The following is a 23,558-nucleotide window of genomic DNA, read 5'->3' as shown; positions in this document are numbered from 1 at the left end:
CTTCCAAATTAAATCTATTTCCTGACAGTTTGAGATTGTTATTTCTTCTCAGATTCACATTCAGTGTGAAAATTTTGTCGGTTTTGATATTCCCTTCAGAATCTTAAAGACCTTTATCAAGTCACCTCTGAGTCTACGCTTTTTTAAGGAAAACAGCTTCATATGTTTTAGCCGATTTTCGTATGCTTTATTTTTTAAATTTGGAATCAATTTTGTGTCTCACCATTGTACTTTTCCCAATCTGTCAATGTCTTTGACGAGATTCAATGACCATACAGAAACAGCATATTCCAAATGTAGATGAACTAATGGTTTATATAGCTTGTTAATGAGAGATGAACTTTTGAAGTCAAAATGATTGCACAATAGTCTTGCTGAGGTCTCCCTTTCTTTCTCATTTAACCAGTTTACTAAGCACATCCTGACCTTCTGCCCTTTTCCCCTTTCTCCACCTATCCTCCACTATCAACTTACCTTCCACCAAAAAATGATCTGATATTCCCCCACTGTCTCCCCTTAGAACATGTGCATCCTTAACTCTTCCTACTATACTCCTGATTACCACTACATAATCCATTAATGTTCAGTCTACCACCCTTCCATCCACCACCCTCTTTCTTTTGAAACATTGTATTTGCTATCATCAAGTCTCTTTCGAGACACATCACCATCAACTCTCCATTCCCAATCAATCCATTTATTGGTTTATTTCCTATCCTAACATAATGATATTTGGAAAAAGTAAAAAAAGGATATCAGGATGATATAAAATTGGTGAAAAAGAAATAAAGAAAGAAGGATCTGAAAAAGACCTGGGAGTGATCATCACAAAAGATACGTCTCCTGACAAACATATCAACAAAATTGTCAGTGAAACCTATAACTTGCTAAGATCAATAAAAGTGGCTTTTACCCACTTGGATGAAGATATGGTAAAGAAAATACTAGTCACATTGATAAAGCCTAAATCGGAGTATGCAGCAACACTATGGTCACCCAGTACAAAAAAAATATAAAGAAGATTGAGAGAATTCAGAGAGCAGCTATGAAGATGGCCCCAGAATTATCAAAACTCTCATATGAAGAAAGATTGTTAAAATTGGAGTTGCCAACTGTGGAACAAAGAAGAGGAAGAGGTGACTTGTTGACTATCTACAGAATTATGAAAGGCATGGAAGTCCTTGAAAGAGAAGACTTACTAAATTGGGATAAGAGAAACAAGAGGACATGGAAAGAAGCTCAAAAAGGACAATTATAGAAGAGACCTGTAAAAGAGCAGCTTTCCCCACAGAGAGGTGGATGAATGGAACATATTGGACGAAAGAACAATGTGTGCAAAAACAATACAAGAATTTAAGAGCAAACTAGATATGGAGAGATACAAAGATGGGACATCACAAGTATAAGATACAACTAGGTAAATATCTTAGTCTCCAGTATATCATACTTAGCCTCAGTATTCATGTATAGTTCCAACTTAATCTATATCCTTGATTTCTAATCATCATATTTAGATTTGAAATCCTCTATTATTCCAGCTTGGGTTAAATCTGCTAAACCATTCCACGTATTTATGCATCTATATGGAAAACTATATTTCAAGCCATGCATGATTTGAAACTTTGGTAACCTGTGAATGGTCAAAACCATGTATATCTTCTAGTAGTGATATGTGTATTTTAAAAAATATGTATATGTTTCTCATGTGTATTTTAAAAACTGCATGATGAGATGTCTGTTAAGGAATGACTGTATTGTATATTTTGGGTATATAATATAGCTGTAAATACAACATGCATATATTTACATAGGTGTAGCTTTTTTCCTGCTTATTACAATATAGTAAAATTTAGGTATGTCCATTTGTACTTAAATTTAATATTCCAACAGATATCAAGCTCCTAGATCATCTGCAGAAGAAATGTGGCAACCAATTAAGGTGAAAAGACGTCGGAATTTAAACAGTCAGAAGCCCCAAAGAGGAAATCATGGAGGAAGGTCTTGGAATCCTAATAATGATGCTCAAGCTGGATATAGTCGGTCAGAACAAGGGGCAAGAGGATATTATGGTAGAGGGAGGTCCAGGGGGAGAGGGAGTTCTTATAGTGAAAGAAATAAAGTAGAAAACACCAGTAATGACCACAGGAATAATCCAGAAAGTACATCATAATAAAAGTTTTATTTGGGTACATAAATTTTAATAAAAGTTTTATTTGAATATATGTATTATTCCTTTCACATGAGTACGCGTCCCAAGAATGCAAATATGATGAACAATAAGAAACGCTCTTGCTATGAAGACCACGAGTAGTCTTTGTATCTAGAAAAAGATGGAAAAATTAAATCATGGCAAAGTAATCTGCACATATAGTAGCAAAGCCAGCACCAGTTGAGCTCTTGAGTTTAAGCCAGGGAATATGTGTACATAAGCACTAGATAATGAAATGAAGTGAATCAAGGATAATGTGCATGATCAATGAAGCTGAAGGTAACACGTGGAAAGGTTAACATCTGTGAACAGACTGAAATGCCAAGGCTGACAGAAATCATAAAGAAGCCAGCACTGAGGTAAGAAGGTTGCAATTTTCAACTGATAAATTTGTGTTAGTGTTACATTTCATATAATTGTGGTGAGCAATTCAAGTTTCATATCATACACATACCAAAGGCCTTTTCCCCCTTATAAGGGAGGTAGCCAAAAAAACAAAGGCATAAAAACCACTCCCACCCATTTCATCCCCAACATACTCCACTCCCCCCAACCCTTTTCTCTCCCTCTTATCTTGGCACCTCCTGGATGACAAGTCATCCCCACATCTTGCCCACTGCCCTGGGTCAGAAGCAGTGTCGCAAGACACAGCACATCCACAGCAAGGCTGCTTCATTAAATCGGTGAACCCCCCTCCCCATCCCCTCATGCAGAAAAGGAGAAGATGGGGAGAAACCCCTTTGGGTTGCATCAATTTATTTCTTACACATACTTCCTCAGCCCCATCCCCTACCCACTCCCCCTCATGCATCACAGCATCATCCATACACAACCATTCTCCATTCACCCCTATCTTCTGTCCTCTCCTGTCCTTCCTCAACAGACATTCCCCTCTTTCCCAATGCCCCTTTTACCCCATCCATCCACCTCATCCTAGGTCAGCCCGTCTTGTTCACTCCTTCCACCTCTGCCTTCCACACCTCTTTTACTAGTCTTCACTCACTCTTTCCATGTGTCCAAAACCATCCCAATACTCTTTCATCAACCCTATCTCCCAACTCCCTTTCCACTCCCATTTTCCTCCTCACCTCCTCATTTCTCACTCTATCCAGCCTAGTAACCCCTATCATACTTCTCAGGCACCCCATCTCAAACATTCAAACTCCTCTCTTATGTTCCATGTTTCTGCCCCGTACAGTGCTGTTGGCACAATTGCATCTTCATACAATCTCCTCTTAGCATCTATTCCCAAATGTCTATTTCTCCTTACGCTTTTTAATCCCCCAATGCATTTACTCACTTCTCTCAATCTACATTCTACCTCCACCCCCACTCCTCCCTTTCCCATCACATTTACACCCAAGTATCTAAAACTATCCACTTCCTCCAGTCTCTCTTCCTTAATACTCACTTCCAGTCTGCTGCCACTTTCCCACTTTGTACATCTCATCACCTTACTTTTACCCATATTTATCTTCAACTTCCTTCTTTCGCACACCTTCCCAAACTTTGTCACTAATTTCCTCAACTCCTCTGATCCTGCTACAAGTGCAATGTCGTCAGCAAACAATAACTGGCTTATCTCCCATTTTTCTCCATTTTCTTTAACCATCTCCAATCCCTGACCCACTACCCTTGCACCACCCTTTCACACCACCCCACCCATGTATAAATTGAACAGCCAGGGCAAAATAATACATCCCTTATGAAGTCCCACCTTTACCTCAGACCACTTACTCTTTCCATTTGTAATCCTAACACAAACTCTACTATTCTCGTAAAAACTCTTGACTGCTCTTAAAAGCTATCCTCCTACCCCATATAGCTGCAATACCCACCACATTGCCTTACTGCCATAAACCTTTTCCAAATCCATAAAAGCCCAAAATCATCCTCATCTTTTCCTAAAACTTTCTCACATATCTGTCTTACCACAAAAATTTGATCCACGCAACCCCTACCTGTCCTAAACCCACACTGTTCCTCACCAATTACTCCCTCTGTTCCTCTCCTAATCCTCTCAATCAAGACCCTCCCATAAGCCTTCCCAACTACACTCAACAAGCTGATCCCTTTGTAACTACTACACTCACACTTGTCCCCTTTCCTTTGTAAAGAGGAACTATACAGGCACTCCTCCAGTCTTCTGACACTCTACCTTCTCTTAAACAAACATTAGATAACCTCACCAGCAAGTTCACCATCAGTGTACCTCCTTTCTTCAAACATTCTGTATGGCATCCATCCAGACCAGGTGCCTTACCTGCTCTCATCATCTTAACAGCTGGTTTCACTTCATCCTTCCCTATTTCTCCTCCTTTTTCCTCACTCATCACGGTCATTTCCTTAGTGCTTCCCACTGCAACTATCTTTCCCTCCCTATCCTTCCTCACATTTAGAAACTCCCTAAAATACTCTGCCCACCTTCCTCTCACTGCCTTCTCTTCCATTATCATCTCTCCATCTGCACCTTTTACCTTTTCTTCTCTACTTGATTTGCCTCCTCTTCCTCTTTTAACTTCCTTCCAAAACATCTTTTTATTACTTTCAAAATTTTCTGTCATACTCTTTCCCCATTTCACATCTGCTCTCCTCTTTGCTTCCTTTATCTTATGCTTAACTTCCTTTCTCTTTACTTTGTACCTTTCATATGATTCCCTCGTCCTAATTTGTAGCCAATCTATGAATGCCTATCACACACAAAAAAAAGAGGAGACACATCTACTCTGCCTCACCCAAGCCATACCCACACTAATGGGCCAATCCAGTAGCTGTTGTTGGTTGTTTAGGAGCCATGAGTCTCCTGCAAGAGAGGTCTGGGTCAATGGATTTATTATAATATTCAACAATGTACTGGCTTATAAATCCTAATTTCTATTTGTTTCTTACTCCTCACATTTTACATCTCCACAATAAAAATCTCCCATTAGTTATATTTTCATTCTTTTCAACAGTTATTCCAATTATTCTGCTGTAGCTATCACTAATTGTTCATACACTCCCACATTCCATGCTTTAATTTTTTGGTGGGATATATGTCACCATAGTTTTTTCACCTAATTGTCAAATCATTCACACAATTTCCTTTACTTGTTCCCTTTTGTTTCTGTATTCATGCTAGTAAACATTACTCTTTTCCATCCATCCACATACTGTGTGATTATCAACTACCTTTCTTTACATTTATCTTCCTCTTATCAACATTACTGTTAAGTACTTTTATCACCTTTTCCATGCCTTTTGTTCCCTCTTTTGCTGTTTCGTTATCATACATACATATACCAAGGCATTTTCCCCCTTACAAGGGAGGTAGCCAAAAAGGAAAAGGCATAAAATCATTCCCACCCATTCCATCCCTGAATGCACTCCACACCCCTCCACCCTCCCTATCTTAGCAACCTCCTGGATGACGGATCATCCCTGCACCTTGTCCACTGCCCTGGGTCAGAAGCAGTGTCGAAATACACAGCACATCCACAGCAAGGCCGCTTCATTAAATCGGCGACCCCCCCTCTCCGTCCCCCCCATGCATAAAAGGAGAAGACGGGGAGAAATCCCTTCAGACTGCGTCAAATTTTGCTCACACATACTACCTCACCCCCCATTCCACCTCATGCATCACAACATCATCCATATACAACCATACTCCATTCACCCCTGTCCTCTCCTGTCCTTCCTCAACAGACATTCCCCTCTTCCCCAAAGCCCCCTTCACCCCATCCATCCACCTCATCCTAGGACGTCACCTCATGTTCACTCCCTCCACATCTGCCTTCCATACCTCTTTTACTAGTCTTTCTTCACTCATTCTTTCCATGTGTCCAAACCATCCTAATACTTTTTCATCAACCCTATCTCCCAACTCCCTTTCCACCCCCATTCTCCTCCTCACCTCCTCATTTCTCACTCTATCTAGCCTAGTAACCCCTATCATACTTCTCAGACACCTCATCTCAAACACATTCTAACTCCTCTCTTCCTCTCTTATGTTCCATGTTTCTGCCCCATACAGTGCTGTTGGCACAATCACTCCTTCATACAGTCTCCTCTTAGCATCCATTCCCAAATGTCTATACCTCATTACACTCTTCAATCCACCAAGGCATTTACTCGCTTCTCTCAATCTACATTCTACCTCCACCTTCACTCCACCTTTTCCTGCCACATTTGCACCCAAGTATCTAAAACTATCCACTTCCTCCAGTCGCTCTCCCTTAATGCTCACTTCCAGTCTACTGCCACTTTCACCCCTTGTACATCTCATCACCTTACTTTTACCCACATTTATCTTTAACTTTTTTCTATCACATACTCTGCCAAACTCTGTCACCAACTTCCTCAGTCCCTCCTCCGATCCTGCCACAAGCGCAGTGTCGTCAGCAAACAACAGCTGGCTCACCTCCCATTTTTCTCCATTTTCTTTAACCATCTCCAATCCCTGACCCACTACCCTTGCATTTACCTCTCGCACTACCCCATCCATGTATAAGTTGAACATAACGCATTCTTGACGAAGTCCCACCTTTACCTCGAACCATTCACTCTCTCCATTTCTAATCCTGACACGAGCTCTACTACTCTCATAAAAACTCTTGACAGCTCCTAGAAGCTTTCCTCCTATCCCATATATCTCCATAACCACCCACAGTGCCTTTCTGTCTACCCTGTCATAAGCCTTTTCCAATCCATAAAAGCCCAAAAAAAAACCTTCCCCTTTCCTATAGCTTTCTCACATATTTGTCTTACCACAAAGATCTGATCTACACAGCCTCTACCCGTCCTACATCCACACTATTCCTCACCATTTCCTCCCTCTCTTCCTCTCCTAATCCTCTCAATCAAGATCTTCCCATAAGCCTTCCCAACTACACTTAACAAGCTAATCCCTCTGAAACTACTACATTCACACTTGTCCCCTTTTCCCTTGTAAAGTGGAACTATACAGGCAGTCCTCCGGCACTCTACCCTCTCTCCAGCAAACATTAAATAACCTCACCAGCCAGTCCACCATCACTTTACCTCCTTTTTTTAAACATTCTGCATGGCATTCATCCAGACCAGGTGCCTTACCTGCTTTCATCTTAACCTCTTCCAAACGGTGCCGCTTACGTAGGTGGCATGAGGAGCAAGTGGACACGTGAGGCTGCCATATTGGCGTCTTGATTATATTTATTGTAGTTGTCCCTGCATAACTGACATACTCTCTAAACTGGCTTCATCACATTTTCTATGGTTTAAAAATTCACGGGTGAAAGAGAGAACGATCGATATAAGCGGTGACTATTTTTTATGATGCGAGTATTATGACGCAACATCGTACGTCTGGCAGCTAATGCTGCCTGTAAGATTTTGGCCCGTAGTGAAGTGGTTAACAATTGCCTTCACTTCATCCTTCCTTATTTCTCCTCCATTTTCCTCACTCATCACTCTCATTTTCTTAGCATTTCCCACTGGAACTATCTTTCCCTCCCTATCCTTCACATTTAGCAACTCCCTAAAATATTCTGCCCATCTTCCCCTTACTGCCTTCTCTTCCATTATCATCTCTCCACCTGCACCTTTTACCTTTTTTTCTCTACTTGATTCGCCTCCTCTTCCTCTCTTAATTTCTTTCCAAAACATCTTTTTATTACTTTCAAAATTTTGTCATACTCTTACCCCACTTCACATCTGCTCTCCTCTTTGCCTCCTTTACCTTTTTCTTTACTTCTCTTTTCTTTTCTTTGTACCTCTCATATGACTCCCTCGTCCTATTTTGTAACCAATCTGTGAAAGCTCGCTTCTTTTCTTCTACAACCTTGTTTCCTCATCCCACCATTCACTACCCTTCCTTCTATTTCCTCCTGTCCTTCTTGTTCCACACATCATCTTTGCACACTTTGTGACTCCCTCCTTGAACCATCCCCATTCCTCCTCCACACCTAGCTCTACTCTATCCTTCACTCCCTCCCACTCCTTCAGCTTCTTGTACTCCTTCTCCTTTTCATTTAAAGAGTTCACTCTAAGCACCTCCCTACCTTTTGTCCCTTTCCTCTTTTTCCATCTATCCTCCACTCTCAGCTTACCTTCCACCAAAATATGATCTGTATTCCCCCACCCTCTCCCCTTAGCACATGTACATCCTTAACTCTTCCTATCATAGTCCTATTTACCACTACATAATCCATCAACGCTCTATCTACCACCCTTCCATCCACCACCCTCTCCCATGTGTACTTATGCTTGACTTTCTTCCGAAACACTGTATTTGCTATCATCAACTCTCTTTCTAGACACATTTCCACCATCAACTCTCCACTACGATTCTTTCCTGGAACTCCAAATTTCCCAACCACTCCATCAATTGGACCATTTCCTACCCTAGCATTAAGGTCTCCCAGTACTATTACATTGACATTTCTCCCTAAATCCTCTATGCACTCATTTAAATCTATCCAAAAGGCCTCCCTTTCTTCTACACTCTTCTCACTGCCAGGCCCATATGCACTTACAAAGACCCACATCTCCTTTCCCAGTTTCACCTTCATCCACATTATCCTTGAGGAAACCTCCTTCCACTCCACTACACGTTTACCTATCTCTTCACTTACTAGAATAGCTACCTTCCCTCCCTCGCCCTCTCTTCACTCCTGATAACCTCCCACTTATACTCCCAAACTTACTCACCCTTCCCTTTCAACTTAGTTTCACTCAAAGCCAACACATCCATCTTTCTTCTCACAAACATACTACCTATCTATTCCCTTTTACTCTCATCTGTACCACATCCACGCACATTAAAAGACCCAAACCTTAGGGTGCTGGTCGGAAAACTCCCAGACCCTCTTATGCCTTTACTTTTTCGTTTAGGAATGTCCCCTGTGGGGCTACAAGGAGAAGGATGCATCCCACTCCCCGTCCCTTTCTTCTCGCCTCTTATGATCCAAGTGGAAATACTTGGTGGCAGTATCTCTATTCACCCTTTCTGATCTTGTTTGGTCCCTCTGATTCCCCCCCCCCTTTTTTATTACTTTTTCTCACACTGTCCTCTAGCTTATTTCTTCCTATATCTTTTCCAAAGTCCCCATTCACTAATGTGTATTAATATGGGTCTATTTCTATATCATTAGCTGGAACAAGAAGGAGCAGAAGTCACCAGTTGTTAGATTTCAAGAGAAAAAATGGGGAATAAATAGTCAAAGTTGACAAAGACTTTGGGACAAGTCTAGAGATACCAGCACCTAAGGATGTTGATATGTTGTGGGGATGTGCAGCAAGGAGATGGTGGTTATCCCCAGTGTCCATTGTGCAGGACCATCACTACTAACAGGTACCTATCATTGGTCCCTCACTGCTGATGTGTTCTCATAATGAAATAGGTAAACAGTTATTTTTATTTAATTCAATTATACAGAAAAAAAAAAGAGGACAGAATTCCAAACATTTCCTAATTTGTGGTATAAACCCTTTTGCTACTGAGAGTGCCACCAAAATGAATAAAATAAAATTAGCAAGGACAGGATTGACCAAGATAGGCCATGAGATACTCTTTTGGTCCAAGGTTTTCTGTCATACTCATTTCCTTCTCTTTATCCTAACTGTAAGTTTCATAATGTTCTTCTATCTATACATCAAGGACCTTTTTCACACTTAAAAGGGACGTAGCCAAGTCTAAAGGCAAGTACCCACTCCCACCCATTTCTCTCTTACATCAACCAATTTGATCCTGGCATTTTCATAATTTCAGTCTATATACCAAGAGCTTTTTTCACTTTATAAGGGAGGTAGCCACAATTTCTGTAATTAAGTTCAATTATGGTCATAGGCAGGCAAATTTGAAATATGAAATTTTAATCATAGAATCATTATCTTTTTAATAATGTTCTTGTTTACTAAAAATGAAAGATTGTTAAGTGGTTCAATTTTGGTTTAATATGATTTTATGAGCAAAATTTCATATTTCAAATTTGTCTTGCTGTAACTAAAATTAAAATTAATCACAAAAATCATGAAAATGTTAGGATCAAATTGGTTGATGTAATTGGTGCACCTGGTGTATTATTAGCCCAACCCTGCTCAATTACACACAACAAAATAATTACATTGCAGTGATATTACATAAAATTCACACTAGTATAACTCCGAAATAAAAAAATTCAACCCTCTTCTACCTGATAGGCCACGATTTCCATCCTATCAAATAATACTCATTTTATGGTTAGACTTGTCTATAAAATTCTCATACTTGATAAATGGTTGATACAACATTTAGTTTGAAAGAGAAAGTGCCATACGGTATGAAATAGGTAAAGAATTTATTCTCTATAGCAAAAACCACATGCTCAGTGATTACTTGTAATATTAACTCCATTTACTTTCCTCAATATTGGTTACTAATATTTACAAACATGTGGAATTGTTAGAGGTTCTGGTTGCAGGCCTTGAGTCAAAGATAGCTTGGAGTCCAATTCTTTTGGACTAAGACCAAGGGCCAGGTATTTGTGAGTGTACTGAATGACACAGTTCAGTCTGTTCATGCATGTGGTGAGGACATTGAGGTCTTTGAAAGTTTAGCTTATCTTGGTAGTGTATTGGAATACAATGTGGGTCATGTCAGGAAATTCTTTAAAAGATTAATCACTGACCATAGTGTTATCAGATCACTCAACCAAAATGGTATAGTCAATGTTTATGCAGTAGGACTTTTAGATCAAAATTTTCAAGTTGCTTATGCTCTGTCTTGCTATACAACTGAGACATGAACAATAAATACTGACTTCAAAAGGCATCTCAACATTTTCGGTACCAAACACTTTAAAACAATCTTGGGGTATCACTTGAATGACTATGTATCAAGCCAGAGACTGTTTTGTAAGACAGTCTAGGCTAAGCATAATTTGTGAATGTGAGATCCAGTTATATGTACATGTGGCATGCTTCCCTGATGTTGATTCCATTCATAGCTCTAAATAAGAATAAATCCTCAGTGAAAATAAAGAGGATATCCACAGAACTCATGACTAAGCAAATTGACCAATCCCACCAAGAGCTGTTGAGAATGGGAAAGGGTGGCTGCATGAAAGGTTGCTCAGAGAAACCACAGGTATTTGTATTTGAGTGTGAGTGAAGCGGCATACTCCCAAACATATGCTCCCAATTGACAATTATGATGTATTGCCTCCTGCAATATCTTGCCCTGTTTCAATATAAATTTCTCAGTCCCAGTGTTAGAACTATCCAGGAAAAACTGTTGAACCTCTTTTTCTGTCCTCTTGGCTTCATTTATAATTTCTCAAATATATGCATGCTCTTTCTCAGTAATATCTCTCCTGATATTTTTTAACTTGTCTTTGCCTGCCGATTTACAGGACCTGTTGATTCACTCACTTGAGGTGGTTTGTGACTTACACATGATTTTTTATTGGTTCATGTCATGCTTTGTATACCAACCTAACCTACATGCCTTAAACTGGACAAATTTAGATTTAGGAAGGAAATAGGCAAGAATTGGTTTACTAAGAGGGTGGTCAACGAATGGAATAGACTTAGTAACCATGTAGTGAGCGCTGAAACTATCAGTTGTTTTAAGAAACAGTTAGACAACTTTATGGATGGGGATGACAGGTGGTGATGGATATGGAGCTGCCTTGTGTAGGCCTTATGGTCTCTTGCAGTCTCCTTCATTATGTTCTTATGTTATATACATCCTGATCCATCCAAGACTGGAATCATCAGTGGTATGGTCCCCACACAGAGTGAAGGATATAAGCAAGAGCAGCAACCAAATTGGTCCATAGCCTGGCAGGTAAATCATATGAGGAAAGACTAAAACACTAGGTCTACCAACTTTGAAAGATTGAAGAGAAAGAGGTTGTGATTTCAGTATTCAGGTCATTAATGGGGATAGATTATACTAATACAAGAGATCTCTTGATCAAGGACAGGAGGGCTTTAAAAGGTCATGGGAACAAATTAAGAAATACCAAATGTGTAAAGTATGTGAAGAAAAACAGTTTTCCATACAGATATATAAAAACTTGGAATAGCTTAGGAGCCCAAACTTGCACATTAATTCAAATCTAAATATAATTGGAAATCAAGGATATAGATTGGAAGTTGGAACTATAAGTTGGAACTGTACATGAATTTCAGGCTAGGTATGATAAACAGTGTAGGAGATGGGACTGAATGAGTATTGCTTCTTTCATGTATATTACAATTAGCTAAATACATCTTCAATCTGGTAAGTTGTGTTCATTTCCTATAATCATGGGCCTTCTGTAGCATTGCATCTCTTGTTCCACTGATTCCATTCATGAAATACTATGAGCCTCTTTCCAGCCAATAACTATAATACATTTGGTCTTGTCCACTACACCCATGAGAAGAAATTATTTTTTTAATAACCTTGAACTATTTGATATTTACCTAGTTGTATTATACGGGAAAAGAGCTATGCTCGTGGTGACCCATCTTTGTATCTCTCAGCATCAAGTTTTTTCTTAAAATCTTGAATAGTGTTTGCACACACTGTTTCATTGTCTAATTTGTTCCAAGTATCTATCACTCTGTGTGGGAAGCTGTTCCTTTTCAGATCTCTTCTGTAACTATCCTTTTTTAGTTTCTTTTCGTGTCCTCTTATTTTACCATTATCCCATATTAACAAGTCATTCTTATCTAAGACTTCCATTCCTTTCATTATTCTATAGATAGTCAGTAAGTCTCCTCTTTCCCTTCTTTGTTCCAAAGTTGGTAATATGTCAGTTCAGAAAGAGTTGGTGCTAGTTTTGTTGTTGCTCTTTGTATTCTTTCTATTTTTTTTTTTTTTTTATATTCTTTTTGGTACTGGGTGTCCATAGTGTTGCCGTGTACTCTAGTTTTAGTCTTATTAGTGTAGTTAGAATTTTTTTATCATTTCCTCGTCCAAATAAGCAAAGGCATGAGTAGGTATATGAAGGTGCCGGTGTCAGTGTCCTGATTATTTTGTAGTTGTAGCTGAGTGACCCCTGAATTCTGTGAACTGGCTTGATTGCATTTCCTGTGTTTATTATTACTCGAGTGAAAGAGAATGAATAATATGGCAGTGACTTTATATTTTATAATGTGAGTTTTGTGATGCATCATCAAATAATTGTATATCAGGCATCCAATGCTGCATGTAAGAATTTGACTCATATTGAAGAGGTTAAAGTGTAACTACTTTAAAAATTAAAGTTGTCTAATTTTGCTGGAAAAAGTTTAGTACTTACCAAAATCAATAATAGCTAAATAAATTACACAAAAACTCTCGTTTTTTATTTATTGCAATTTGAAATTAATGACTCTATCCCAAAAATTTGGTCTGCTTCAGCCATTCTTGTAAAACCTACCTGTGGCACCATCAGCTTTGCAGTGACTTGAGAAATTATGTTCACTGTTCATGCATCATTATTGTATTAACCTAGTTGTATTCTACAGGAAGGGGAGCTCTGCTCATGGTGTCCCATCTTTGTATTTCACATCTAGTTTGTTCTTAAATCATGTATGGTGTTTCCACACACTATTGTTTTGTCCAGTTTGTTCCAGACATCCACTGCTCTGTGTGGAAAGCTGTTTTTTTTTTCAGATCTCTTCTATAACTGCTTTTCGAGTTTCTTTTCATGTCCTCTTGTTTTTCTTGTATCCCAATTTAATAAGTCTTCTCTATCAAGGGCTTCCATGCCTTTCATAATTCTATAAATGACCAACAGACCACCTCTTTTTCTTCTTTGTTCCAAGGTTGGTAATTCCAGTTTAGACAATCTTTGCTTATATGTCATTTTTTAAAGTGTTGGGGCCATTTTTGTCGTTGCTCTTTGGATTCTTTCTGTTTTCCCCATATTATTTTTTGTACTGGGTGTCCATAGTGTCACTACGTACTCCAGCCTTGGTCTTACCAGTGTCACTAGTGTTTTCTTTACCATTATCCAAGTAAATGAAAGCCAGCTTTATTGATCTTAACAAATTGTAGGTTTCTCTAATTTGTTATCTGTCTAGAGACATATCTTTGGTAATGATTACTCTTAGGTCCTTTGCAGAACCAGCTTTCTTTACTTCCTTTGCACCAATTTCATATTGTCCTGATATTCTTTTTTTACTTTTTCCAAATTCCATTAAACTACATTTCTTAATGTTGAAGTTCACTTCCCATTTCTGACTCCATTCCCAGACCTTGTTCAGATCTCTCTGTAGCGATTCACAACCTTTTTTCATACTTTAGTAGTTTTGCGTTTAACATTCTACACCTTTATCCAGGTCATTTACATATATAGCAAACATTATCAGAGCCAGTACTGATCCCTGTGGGACACCACTAATAATTTCTTCCCAAGTAGAATTTTCATCTCGGAGCACCATTCTTCTTTTTCTTCCATGCAAGAAATCCTCCATCCATTTCAATAGTTTTCCTGTTGTTTTGAGTTTTCTTAATAATTTCTTTGTGTGGTACTACTGGTACTTTATCAAATGCCTTTTGTAAGTCCAGGAAAGCACAGTGCCCATCCATCCATTTCTTGTATTATATCTATTAACCTTAAATAGAAACATCAAATTTGTGGTAGACCTTCCCTGTCTAAATCCAAATTGTCTCAGACTTAGTATATTGTTCTCCAGATATTTAGTCCTCTATTTTTTTTTTATAAATTTCTCATATATTTTGGCTATTGTACTTGTAAAGGAGACTGGTCTATAGTTTGTTGGGCCTTCCTTGTTACCCCCTTTATATATTGGTACAATATTGGTATTTTTCCAATCTTCCAGTATTTTTACTTTTGAAAGAGCAATCTATTATCTTACATATTTTGTCCATTAGTTCATCTTTACACTTTTTTAGTATCCAGTTTGTAATTCCATCTGGGCCATGTGATTTTCTGACATCAAGGTTCAGTATTTGCTCCCTTGTTTCTTTCTGTGTCACAGTTAATTCTCTCATTTGGGGGATCTTTCTCCACTTCATCCCAATTGTGTATGTTTTCTTTGGTAAACACATATTTGAAGTGTTTATAATTTCAGCCATTTCTATATCCTGTGTATTCCATGTTCCCTTATAAGGGAAGTAGGAAAAAAAAAAGACATAAAAAACCCTCCCACCCATTCTATCTCCAACATACTCCACTCCCCTCCACCCTCTTATCTTGGCACCTCCTGGATGACAGGTCATCCCTGCATCTTGCCCACTGCCCTGGGTCAGAAGCAGTGTCACAAGACACAGCACATCCACAGCAAGGCCACTTCATTAAATCAGCAACCCTCCTCTCCGTCCCCTCATGCAGAAAAAGAGAAGACAGGGAGAAATCCCTTCAGGTTGCTTCAATTTATTTCACACATATACTCTTTCACCCCACATCCTCCACCCACTCCACCTCATGCATCACAGCATCAGCCATACACAACCATTCTCCATTCACCCTTACCTTCTGTGCTCTCCCGTCCTTCCTCAACAAACATTCCCCTCTTTCCCAATACCCCTTTTACCCCATCCATCCACATCATCCTAGGTCAACCCCTCATGTTCACTCCTTCCACACCTCATTCTTTTCACAAGTCCAAACCATCCCAATACCCTTTCATCAACACTATCCCCCAACTCCCTTTCCACCCCTGTTCTCCTCACCTCATTTCTCACTCTATTCAGCCTAGTAACCCCTATCATACTTCTCAGACAGCTCATCTCAAACACATTCAAACTCCTCTCTTATGTTCCATGTTTCTGCCCTGTACACTGCTGTTGGCATAATCACTCCTTCATACAATCTCCTCTTAGCATCCATTCCCAAATATCTATTTCTCATTACACTTTTTAATCCCCAAGACATTTACCCACTTCTCTCAATCTACATTCTACCTCCACCTCCATTCCTCCCTTTTCCATCACATTTGCACCCAAGCATCTAAAACTATTCACTTCCTCCAGTCTCTCTCCCTTAATACTCATTCCAGTGTACTGCCACTTTCTCCCCTTATAATCTCATCACTTTACTCTTACCCACATTTATCTTCAACTTCCTTCTTTTGCAAACCTTCCCAAACTGTCACTAATTTCCTCAATCCCTCCTTTGATCCTGCTACAAGCACAGTGTCGTCTTAAAACAACAGCTGGCTTATCTCCTATTTTTCTCCATTTTCTTTAACCATCTCCAATCCCTGGCCCACTACCCTTGCATTTACCTCTTGCACCACCCCATCCATGTATAAATTGAACAGCCAGGGCGATAAAACACATCCCTGACAAAGTCCCACCTTTACCTTAAACCACTCCCTCTCCATTTCTAATCTTAACACACACTCTACTACTCTCATAAAAAATCTTGTCTGCTCTTAAAAGCTTTCCTCCCATCCCGTGTATCTGCAATACGTCTCACAGTGCCTTTCTGTCTACCCTGTCATAAGCCTTTTCCAAATCCATAAAAGCCAAAAAAAAACATCCTTACCTTTTCTTATAGTTTTCTCACATATCTTTCTTACCACAAAAATCTGATCTACACATCCCCTACCTGTCCTAAATGCACACTGTTCCTCACCAATCCCTCTGTTCCTCTCAATCAAGACCCTCCCATAAGCCTTCTGAACTACACTTAACAAGCTGGTCCCTCTGAAATTACTACACTCACACTTGCCCCCTTTTCCCTTGTAAAGTGTAACTATACAGGCACTATTCCAGGCCTCCAGCACTCTACCCTCTCTTAAACATTAAATAACCTCACCAGTCAGTCCACCATCACTGTACCACCTTTTTTCAGACATTCTACATGACATCCATGCAACCCAGGTGCCTTACCTGCTCTCATCATCTTAACAACTGCCTTCACTTCATCTTTCCTTATTTCTCCTCAATTTTCCCCACTCATCACAGTCATTTTCTTAGTGCTTCCCACTGCAATTATTTTTCCCTCCCTATCCTCCTTCACATTTAGCAACTCTCTAAATCACTCTGCCCATCTTCCTACTGCCTTCTCTTCCATTATCATCTCTCCATCTGCACCTTTTCTTCTCTACTTGATTCGCCTCCTCTTCCTCTCTTAATTTCTTTCCAAAACATTTTTTTTTATTACTTTCAAATTTTTATGTCATACTCTTACCCCATTTCACATCTGCTCTCCTCTTTGCTTCCTTTATATTATGCTTTACTTCTCTTTTCTTTGTACCCCTTATATGATTCCCTCCTGTTTTGTAACCAATCTGTGAAAGCTTGGTTCTTCTCTTCAACCTTCTTTGCTTCATCATCCCACCACTCACTACCCTTCCTTCTATTTCCTCCTGTCCTCCTTGTTCCACACACTATCTTTGCACACCTTGTGACTCCCTCCTTGAACCATCCCCATTCTACCTCCACTCTTAGTTCTACTCTATCCTTCACTCCCTCCCATTCCTCTCTCAGCTTCTTATATTCCTTCTCCTTTTCCTTTTCATTTAAGCAGTTCACTCTAAGCACCTCCCTACCTTCTGTCCTTTTCCTCTTTCTCCATCTATTCTCCACTCTCAACCTACCCTCCAACAAAAAATCTGATATTACCCCCACTCTCTCCCCTTAGAACATGCACATCCATCCCTTGTAGTTTTACTTTTTCCTGTTTATTTTTTAGTTTACTATTTACATATCTATAGAATAATTTAGGTTGATCTTTACATGTGGCTATTATATATTTTTCTTAGTTTCTTTTTTCTTCCCTGTGTATTTTTACATATTCATTTCTGATGTTGATATATATTTGCCACTTTCCAGGTTTTTTCTTTTTTCCATCTTTGTCTATTCTATCTTTTGCCCCACACACTTTTTGTTATACCAGCATTTAATGTACACCTTTTCCTGTTTTTGTTTTGGTACATGTTTATCCACTCCTTTATTATAGATTTCTTTCAAAATTGTCTATTTCTCTTCCACCTGTGCTCCTTCATTATAAAATTTTTCCCAATTCTCTTTTTGAAGGAACTTTCTAAGTTTTCCAAAGTCCGTTTTGTTATATATCAGTCTTCCTTTTCTGTGTTTCTTGTTTCTCTCCATATATATTTCCTCTTTTAGTTTGAGCTAAATTAGTATATGATCACTCTTCCCAATTGGTGTCTTGTACAGTAAAAGCCATCGTATCCGGCCCGTCAAATAACCGGCATATTTTTCACGAAAATCGAAAAATTGTGATAAAGATAGACATATGTAAAAAATAATTAAATTTATATTTCCTGTGCGTGGTTGTAGTTGCTCTTGCCACCACCAGGGCTTCTCAGTCCCATTCACTTCTCCTGCCACGTGTTAGCCACCTTCATGCACTTGTTAGCCAACTCTATTTTATCATGCCCAAGGTACCCAAGAGGAAAGTGTAGTGCTTTCGCTTAAGCAAAAGGTGGACATATGCAGAAGATTGGAGAAAGGCAAAAATAGAAAAATACTAATGGAAGCATGCGGCATTGGGTCGATTATCATATAAGATATCAAGGCCCAATCCAAGAAGCTAAGAGAGTTTGTGAAGTTGAGTGACACGCTTAAAGCTGCAGAAAATCCCCACACTCTACAACATAAACATGTGGAAGTGCTGGACAAAGTGTTGTACAAGTGGTTTTGTCTTTAAAGGTCTGAAGGTGCAGCTATATCAGGCCCAATGCTGCAAGAAAAAGCCAAAGATTTTGCTGAAAAGACGTCGCTTGGAGAATCATGCCAGTTCTCAGATGGATAGTTTCACATATTCAAGAATTCCCATAGAAATGTCATCTTGATGTGTCAGGGGAAGGAAAATATGCTGATTTACCTTCTGCAGAGGAGTTTATAGGCAGGTACATTAATTAACCTATGCCTTCATGGTAAAGATACGCATCTCATATCTCAATTTTTCTCTCGCATATACGAATGTGTAGCACATATATATATATATATATATACATAACTTTTCTTTCCTCTTTCCAGTCACAGGTTTGCAAAATTGGTTGCCGAGTATGATCTGAAACCAGAACAGATCTACAACGCTGACGAGACTGGCCTGTTCTACTGCTGTCTGCCGACATCTACACTTGCGAGTGAAACAGAAGAAACTGCCAAAGGATTCAAACAAAGCAAGGATAGACTGACAGTGTTACTGTGTGTGAACATGGTAGGGACCCATAAAGTCAAATTGTGTGTCGTTGGAAAATACAGGAAGCCACATTGTTTTAAAAATCTAATATACTTGCCAGTAGATTATTGCACACAAAATAACACATGGATGGACTCAGAAACATTCATGAACTGGTTCAAGCATGTGTTTGTCCCATCAGTGAAAGAAAATTTGAAAAAGAAAAAGACTTCCAGAGGACAAGCTGAAGAACTGAGTATTGGAAATATTTCTGTTGTGTATTTACCACCAAACGTAATGAGTGTGATTCAGCCCATGATTCAAGGAGTGATCCAAAACTTTACGATGAAGTATCGGAAAAGATTAATGTGCAAACTAGTTTATTTTGAGGACGGTAACATTTCCGAATTCCAATGTGGATTTAATGTTAAGGATGCTATTTTTATGGCTTCACTAGCTTGGGAGGATGTAAAACAACAAACCTTAATGTGATGTGTGAGAAAATTATATCCAAAAACAATGTTTGAAGATCAGGAAGGAGATGAGGATTTTGAGGGTTTTCCATCAGCAAAAAAGAAGTCAGTGGTGAAAGAATTTAAGGAAATGGGTGGTCACGCTAAACTTTGCATTAGTGATGAAGCGATACAACCATGGAATGACCAAGCAGTAACATTCTCACTTAGTGATGATGAAATCATACAATCATTTCCTGATGAACACCATGCAAAAACAAGAGAGGCATATAGTGAAGAAGAAGACAACCCTGAGCTGAAAGTGTCGTGGAAGGATACAGCGAAGGGTCTAGCAGTGTTTGTGAAATTTGCAGAGCAGTGCACATGCATGAGCATGCATATGATATCACTTCACTGTATTCAAAATGAGTTCTTGTTACAAAGAGGGACTTAAATCTCGCGGGCAGCAGCCAATGCCAGCAGTACGACGTGTCGTAATAATACTCGCATCATAAAATATAGTCACAGCTTATATCGATCGTTCTCTCTTTCACCCATGAATTTTGAAAACCACAGAGAATGGGATTAAGAGCAGATTAGGGAGAATGTAAAAACACAGGGGCGACTACAATAAATATAATCAAGACGCCGATATGGCAGCGTCGCGAATCCACTTGCTCCTCCTGACGCCTACGTGTGCGGCACCGTATGGAAGGGGTTAATCTTTACTACTGTTCTCATGTATCTTCTCTTCAAAAAATCTTTTATCCATTCAAGTAGTTTGCCTCTCAGCCCTCCAATATGCTCCAATTTCCACATAAGTCAACTGTGAGGTACTTTATCAAATGCCTTCTCTAGGTCAAAGTACACACAATCCACCCACCCCTATCTCTTGCATTGCATCAATAACTCTCAAGTAAAAGCTTAAAAGGTTTGCCACATGAGCTTCCAGATCTGAAGCCAGTCTATCAGAATGTTCATCTTTTCAAGATATTTGGTCCAACAATCTTTCACATAATTTCACCATTGTGCTGGTCAGTGATACATATACTAATGGCTTTTTCTTCCTTACAAGGGAGGTAGCCAAAGTCAAAAGCATAAATCTACTCTCACCCATTTCATCCCCATTTACTCCACTCCCATTTACCACTCCTCCCTCTTTTCTTAGCTCCTTCTGGATGATGGGTCATCCCTGTATCTTGCCCACTGCCCTTGGTCAGAAGCAATGTAGCAAGACACAGCACATCCACAGCAATGCCACTTCATTTAATTGGTGACCTCACCCCTTTCCATCCCTTCATGCAGAAAAAGAGTAGATGGGGAGAAATCCCTTCATGCTGTGTCAAAATATTCACACATGCTCCCTCATTCCCCCAATCCCTTCTATGCATCACAGAATCATCCATACACAACCATTCTCCACTCACCCCTATCTTATCTTATCCCTCAACAGACATTCCCCTCTTTCCCAATGCCCCTTTTACCCCATCCCTCCATATCATCCCTTGGTCACCCCCTCATGTTCACTCCTTCCACACCTCTTTTGTTAATATTTCTTCATTCATTCTTTCCATGTGTCCAAACCATCCCAATACTCTTTCATCAACCCTATCTACCAATTCCCTTTCCACCCTTGTTCTCTTCCTCACCTCCTAATTTCTCACTTTATCCAAGTAACCCCTATTATACTTCTCAGGTATTCATCTCAAATACATTTAAACTTTCTTATGTTCCATGTTTCTGCCCCATACAGTGCTGTTGGCACAATCACCTCTTCATACAACCTCCTCTTAGTATCCATTTCCAAATGTCTATTTCTCATTACACTTTCTAATCCCCCAAGGCATTTACTTGCTTCTCTCAATCTACATTCTACCTCCTCCACTCCCATTTCCCTCCACATTTGCACCCAAGTATTTAAGGCTATCCACTTCCTCTATTCTCTCTCCCATAACACTCACTTCCAGTTTGCTGCCATTCTCTCCCCATGCACATCTCATCACCATACATTTACTCACATTTATTTTCAACTTCCTTTTTTTTTTGTACACCTTCCCAAATTCTGTCACTAACTTCCTTAATCCCTCCTCTGATCCTGCCACAAGTGCAGTGTTGTCAGCAAACCTTTTCTTTAACCGTCTCCAATCCCAGGCCCACTGCCCTTGCGTTTACCTCTTACACCACCCTATCCATGCATAAATTGAACATCCAAAGCAACAGAGCACATCCCTGCCAAAGCCCCACCTTTACCTCAAACCACTCTCTCCATTTCTAATTGTAACACAGGATCTACTACTCTCATAAAAAACTCTTGACTGCTTTTAACAGCTTTCCTTCTATTCATATATATCTGCAAAACCTCCCACAGTGCCTTCCTGTCTACCCTGCCATAAGGCTCTTCCAAATCCAGACACACACACACACACACTTTTGTCGGATGGACAGCGAGGATTAGAGTTCTGAAGAAAAAGTGAAATTTTCGTGGACCTCAACGCAAAGGAAGTACCTATTGTATTTACAGGGAAGGGGATAACTTGTGGTGTCATGGGAAAGTGAGGAAAAAGGAGAAGGGGAGGGATTACTGAGGGAAATGAAAGGAAATGAGGAAGGGGAGGACTTGGTCCAAGAGGCCAGATGTCTTGTAAACAAACGAAGGACCGATGATTCTGGTGATGGGATTAACAAAATCTTAAAGATTAGAAATATAGATAAGAGCAGCACAATGGAAGGTGAGGATAATAATTTCCAGGGATTTAATGAGGAGGGGGGAACAAACCTCCCGATTGACAAGACTAGAGGAGAAACTTGATATGATCGAACATTGGGAAGACAGGTTCGGTAATGTAAACAACATTGTGCAGAGAGTTGAAAAGTTGGAAGAACTAGAGAAGGCGAACAAAAATTTAACTAATGAAATAGAAGAATTAAAAAGACAGTTAAAAGAAAAGAAGAGAATGAAGAATTAAAGAGGAATAATACAGACAATAAGGAGGCCATAGCAAAAGAAGCACAGTGTTGGAAAAAAAATCCAGGAAAACAGTAAAGTTGCATTTACTGACATAATTATACAGCAAATGAAAGAACAAACTGAAGACTCAGTTATCAAAGTGATGAGACAGAAGGAGAATATAGTAAGAGACTTAGCAGAAATGTATAATTATATTGGGAATGGAAGAGAAACATAACCTAGATAGAACTTCAAGAATCAGTGAGGAAAAAATAAAAGTAAGCAGCTTACTAGAATTAGTTCAGGAAGATGAACCTGAAATAATGAAACAAATTGAAGAGATGTTTAGGCTCGGAAAATATAGTACAGATAAGACCAGACCAATTAACCACTTCAATACGGGACTTAAATCTCGCGGGCAGCAGCCAATGCCAGCCGTACGACGTAACGAAATAATATTCGCATCATAAAATATAGTCGCCGCTTATATCGATCGTTCTCTCTTTCACCCGCGAATTTTGAAAACCACAGAGAATGGGATTAAGGGCGCATTTGGGAGAATGTAAAAACACAGGGGTGACTACAATAAATATAATCAAGACGCCGATATGGCAGCATCGCGAATCCACTTGCTCCTCATGACGCCTACGTGTGCGGCACCGTATGGAAGGGGTTAAGATTAAATTCAGGTCACAAACAACAGCAGAGAATATCTTAGCAAAAACAGGGAAGCTAGCAGCAAGTGAACAATATAAAAAGGTATGGATAAAAAGGGAAATGAATAAAGAGGAAAGAGAGGAAGATAAAATGAAAAGGAAAGACGCTAAAGAAAAAAACGAGACCAGAACGGAGTCAGAAAAAAAAACAATTCTACTGCAGAGTAGTGAATATGAAATTGAGGAAATGGATCATAA

General features: G+C 39.4%; 1 protein-coding gene across 8 annotated transcripts in view; it reads left to right on the top strand.

Annotated features, from left to right (window-relative positions):
* The window catches only part of LOC143032335 (ribonuclease P protein subunit p25-like protein), an 86,231-nt gene extending 84,013 nt beyond the window's left edge, over positions 1-2,218 (top strand). For 7 of the 8 annotated variants that reach the window (XM_076196899.1, XM_076196898.1, XM_076196896.1 and 4 more), the window contains exon 5: positions 1,891-2,218. In XM_076196899.1, the coding sequence (XP_076053014.1) occupies positions 1,891-2,170 (280 nt within the window). In that variant the 3' untranslated portion in view covers positions 2,171-2,218. The remainder of the gene's footprint in view (positions 1-1,890) is intronic. The other variant, XR_012967102.1, reaches the window with a different exon arrangement.
* The last annotated feature ends 21,340 nt before the right edge of the window (positions 2,219-23,558 follow it).

Source organism: Oratosquilla oratoria, chromosome 13 (assembly GCF_046742065.1).
Source record: "Oratosquilla oratoria isolate Oo_2021 chromosome 13, ASM4674206v1, whole genome shotgun sequence".
Classification (NCBI taxonomy): domain Eukaryota; kingdom Metazoa; phylum Arthropoda; class Malacostraca; order Stomatopoda; family Squillidae; genus Oratosquilla; species Oratosquilla oratoria.
The sequence above is the reverse complement of the archived record's forward strand: the minus strand, read 5'-3'. Positions and strand labels throughout refer to the sequence as shown.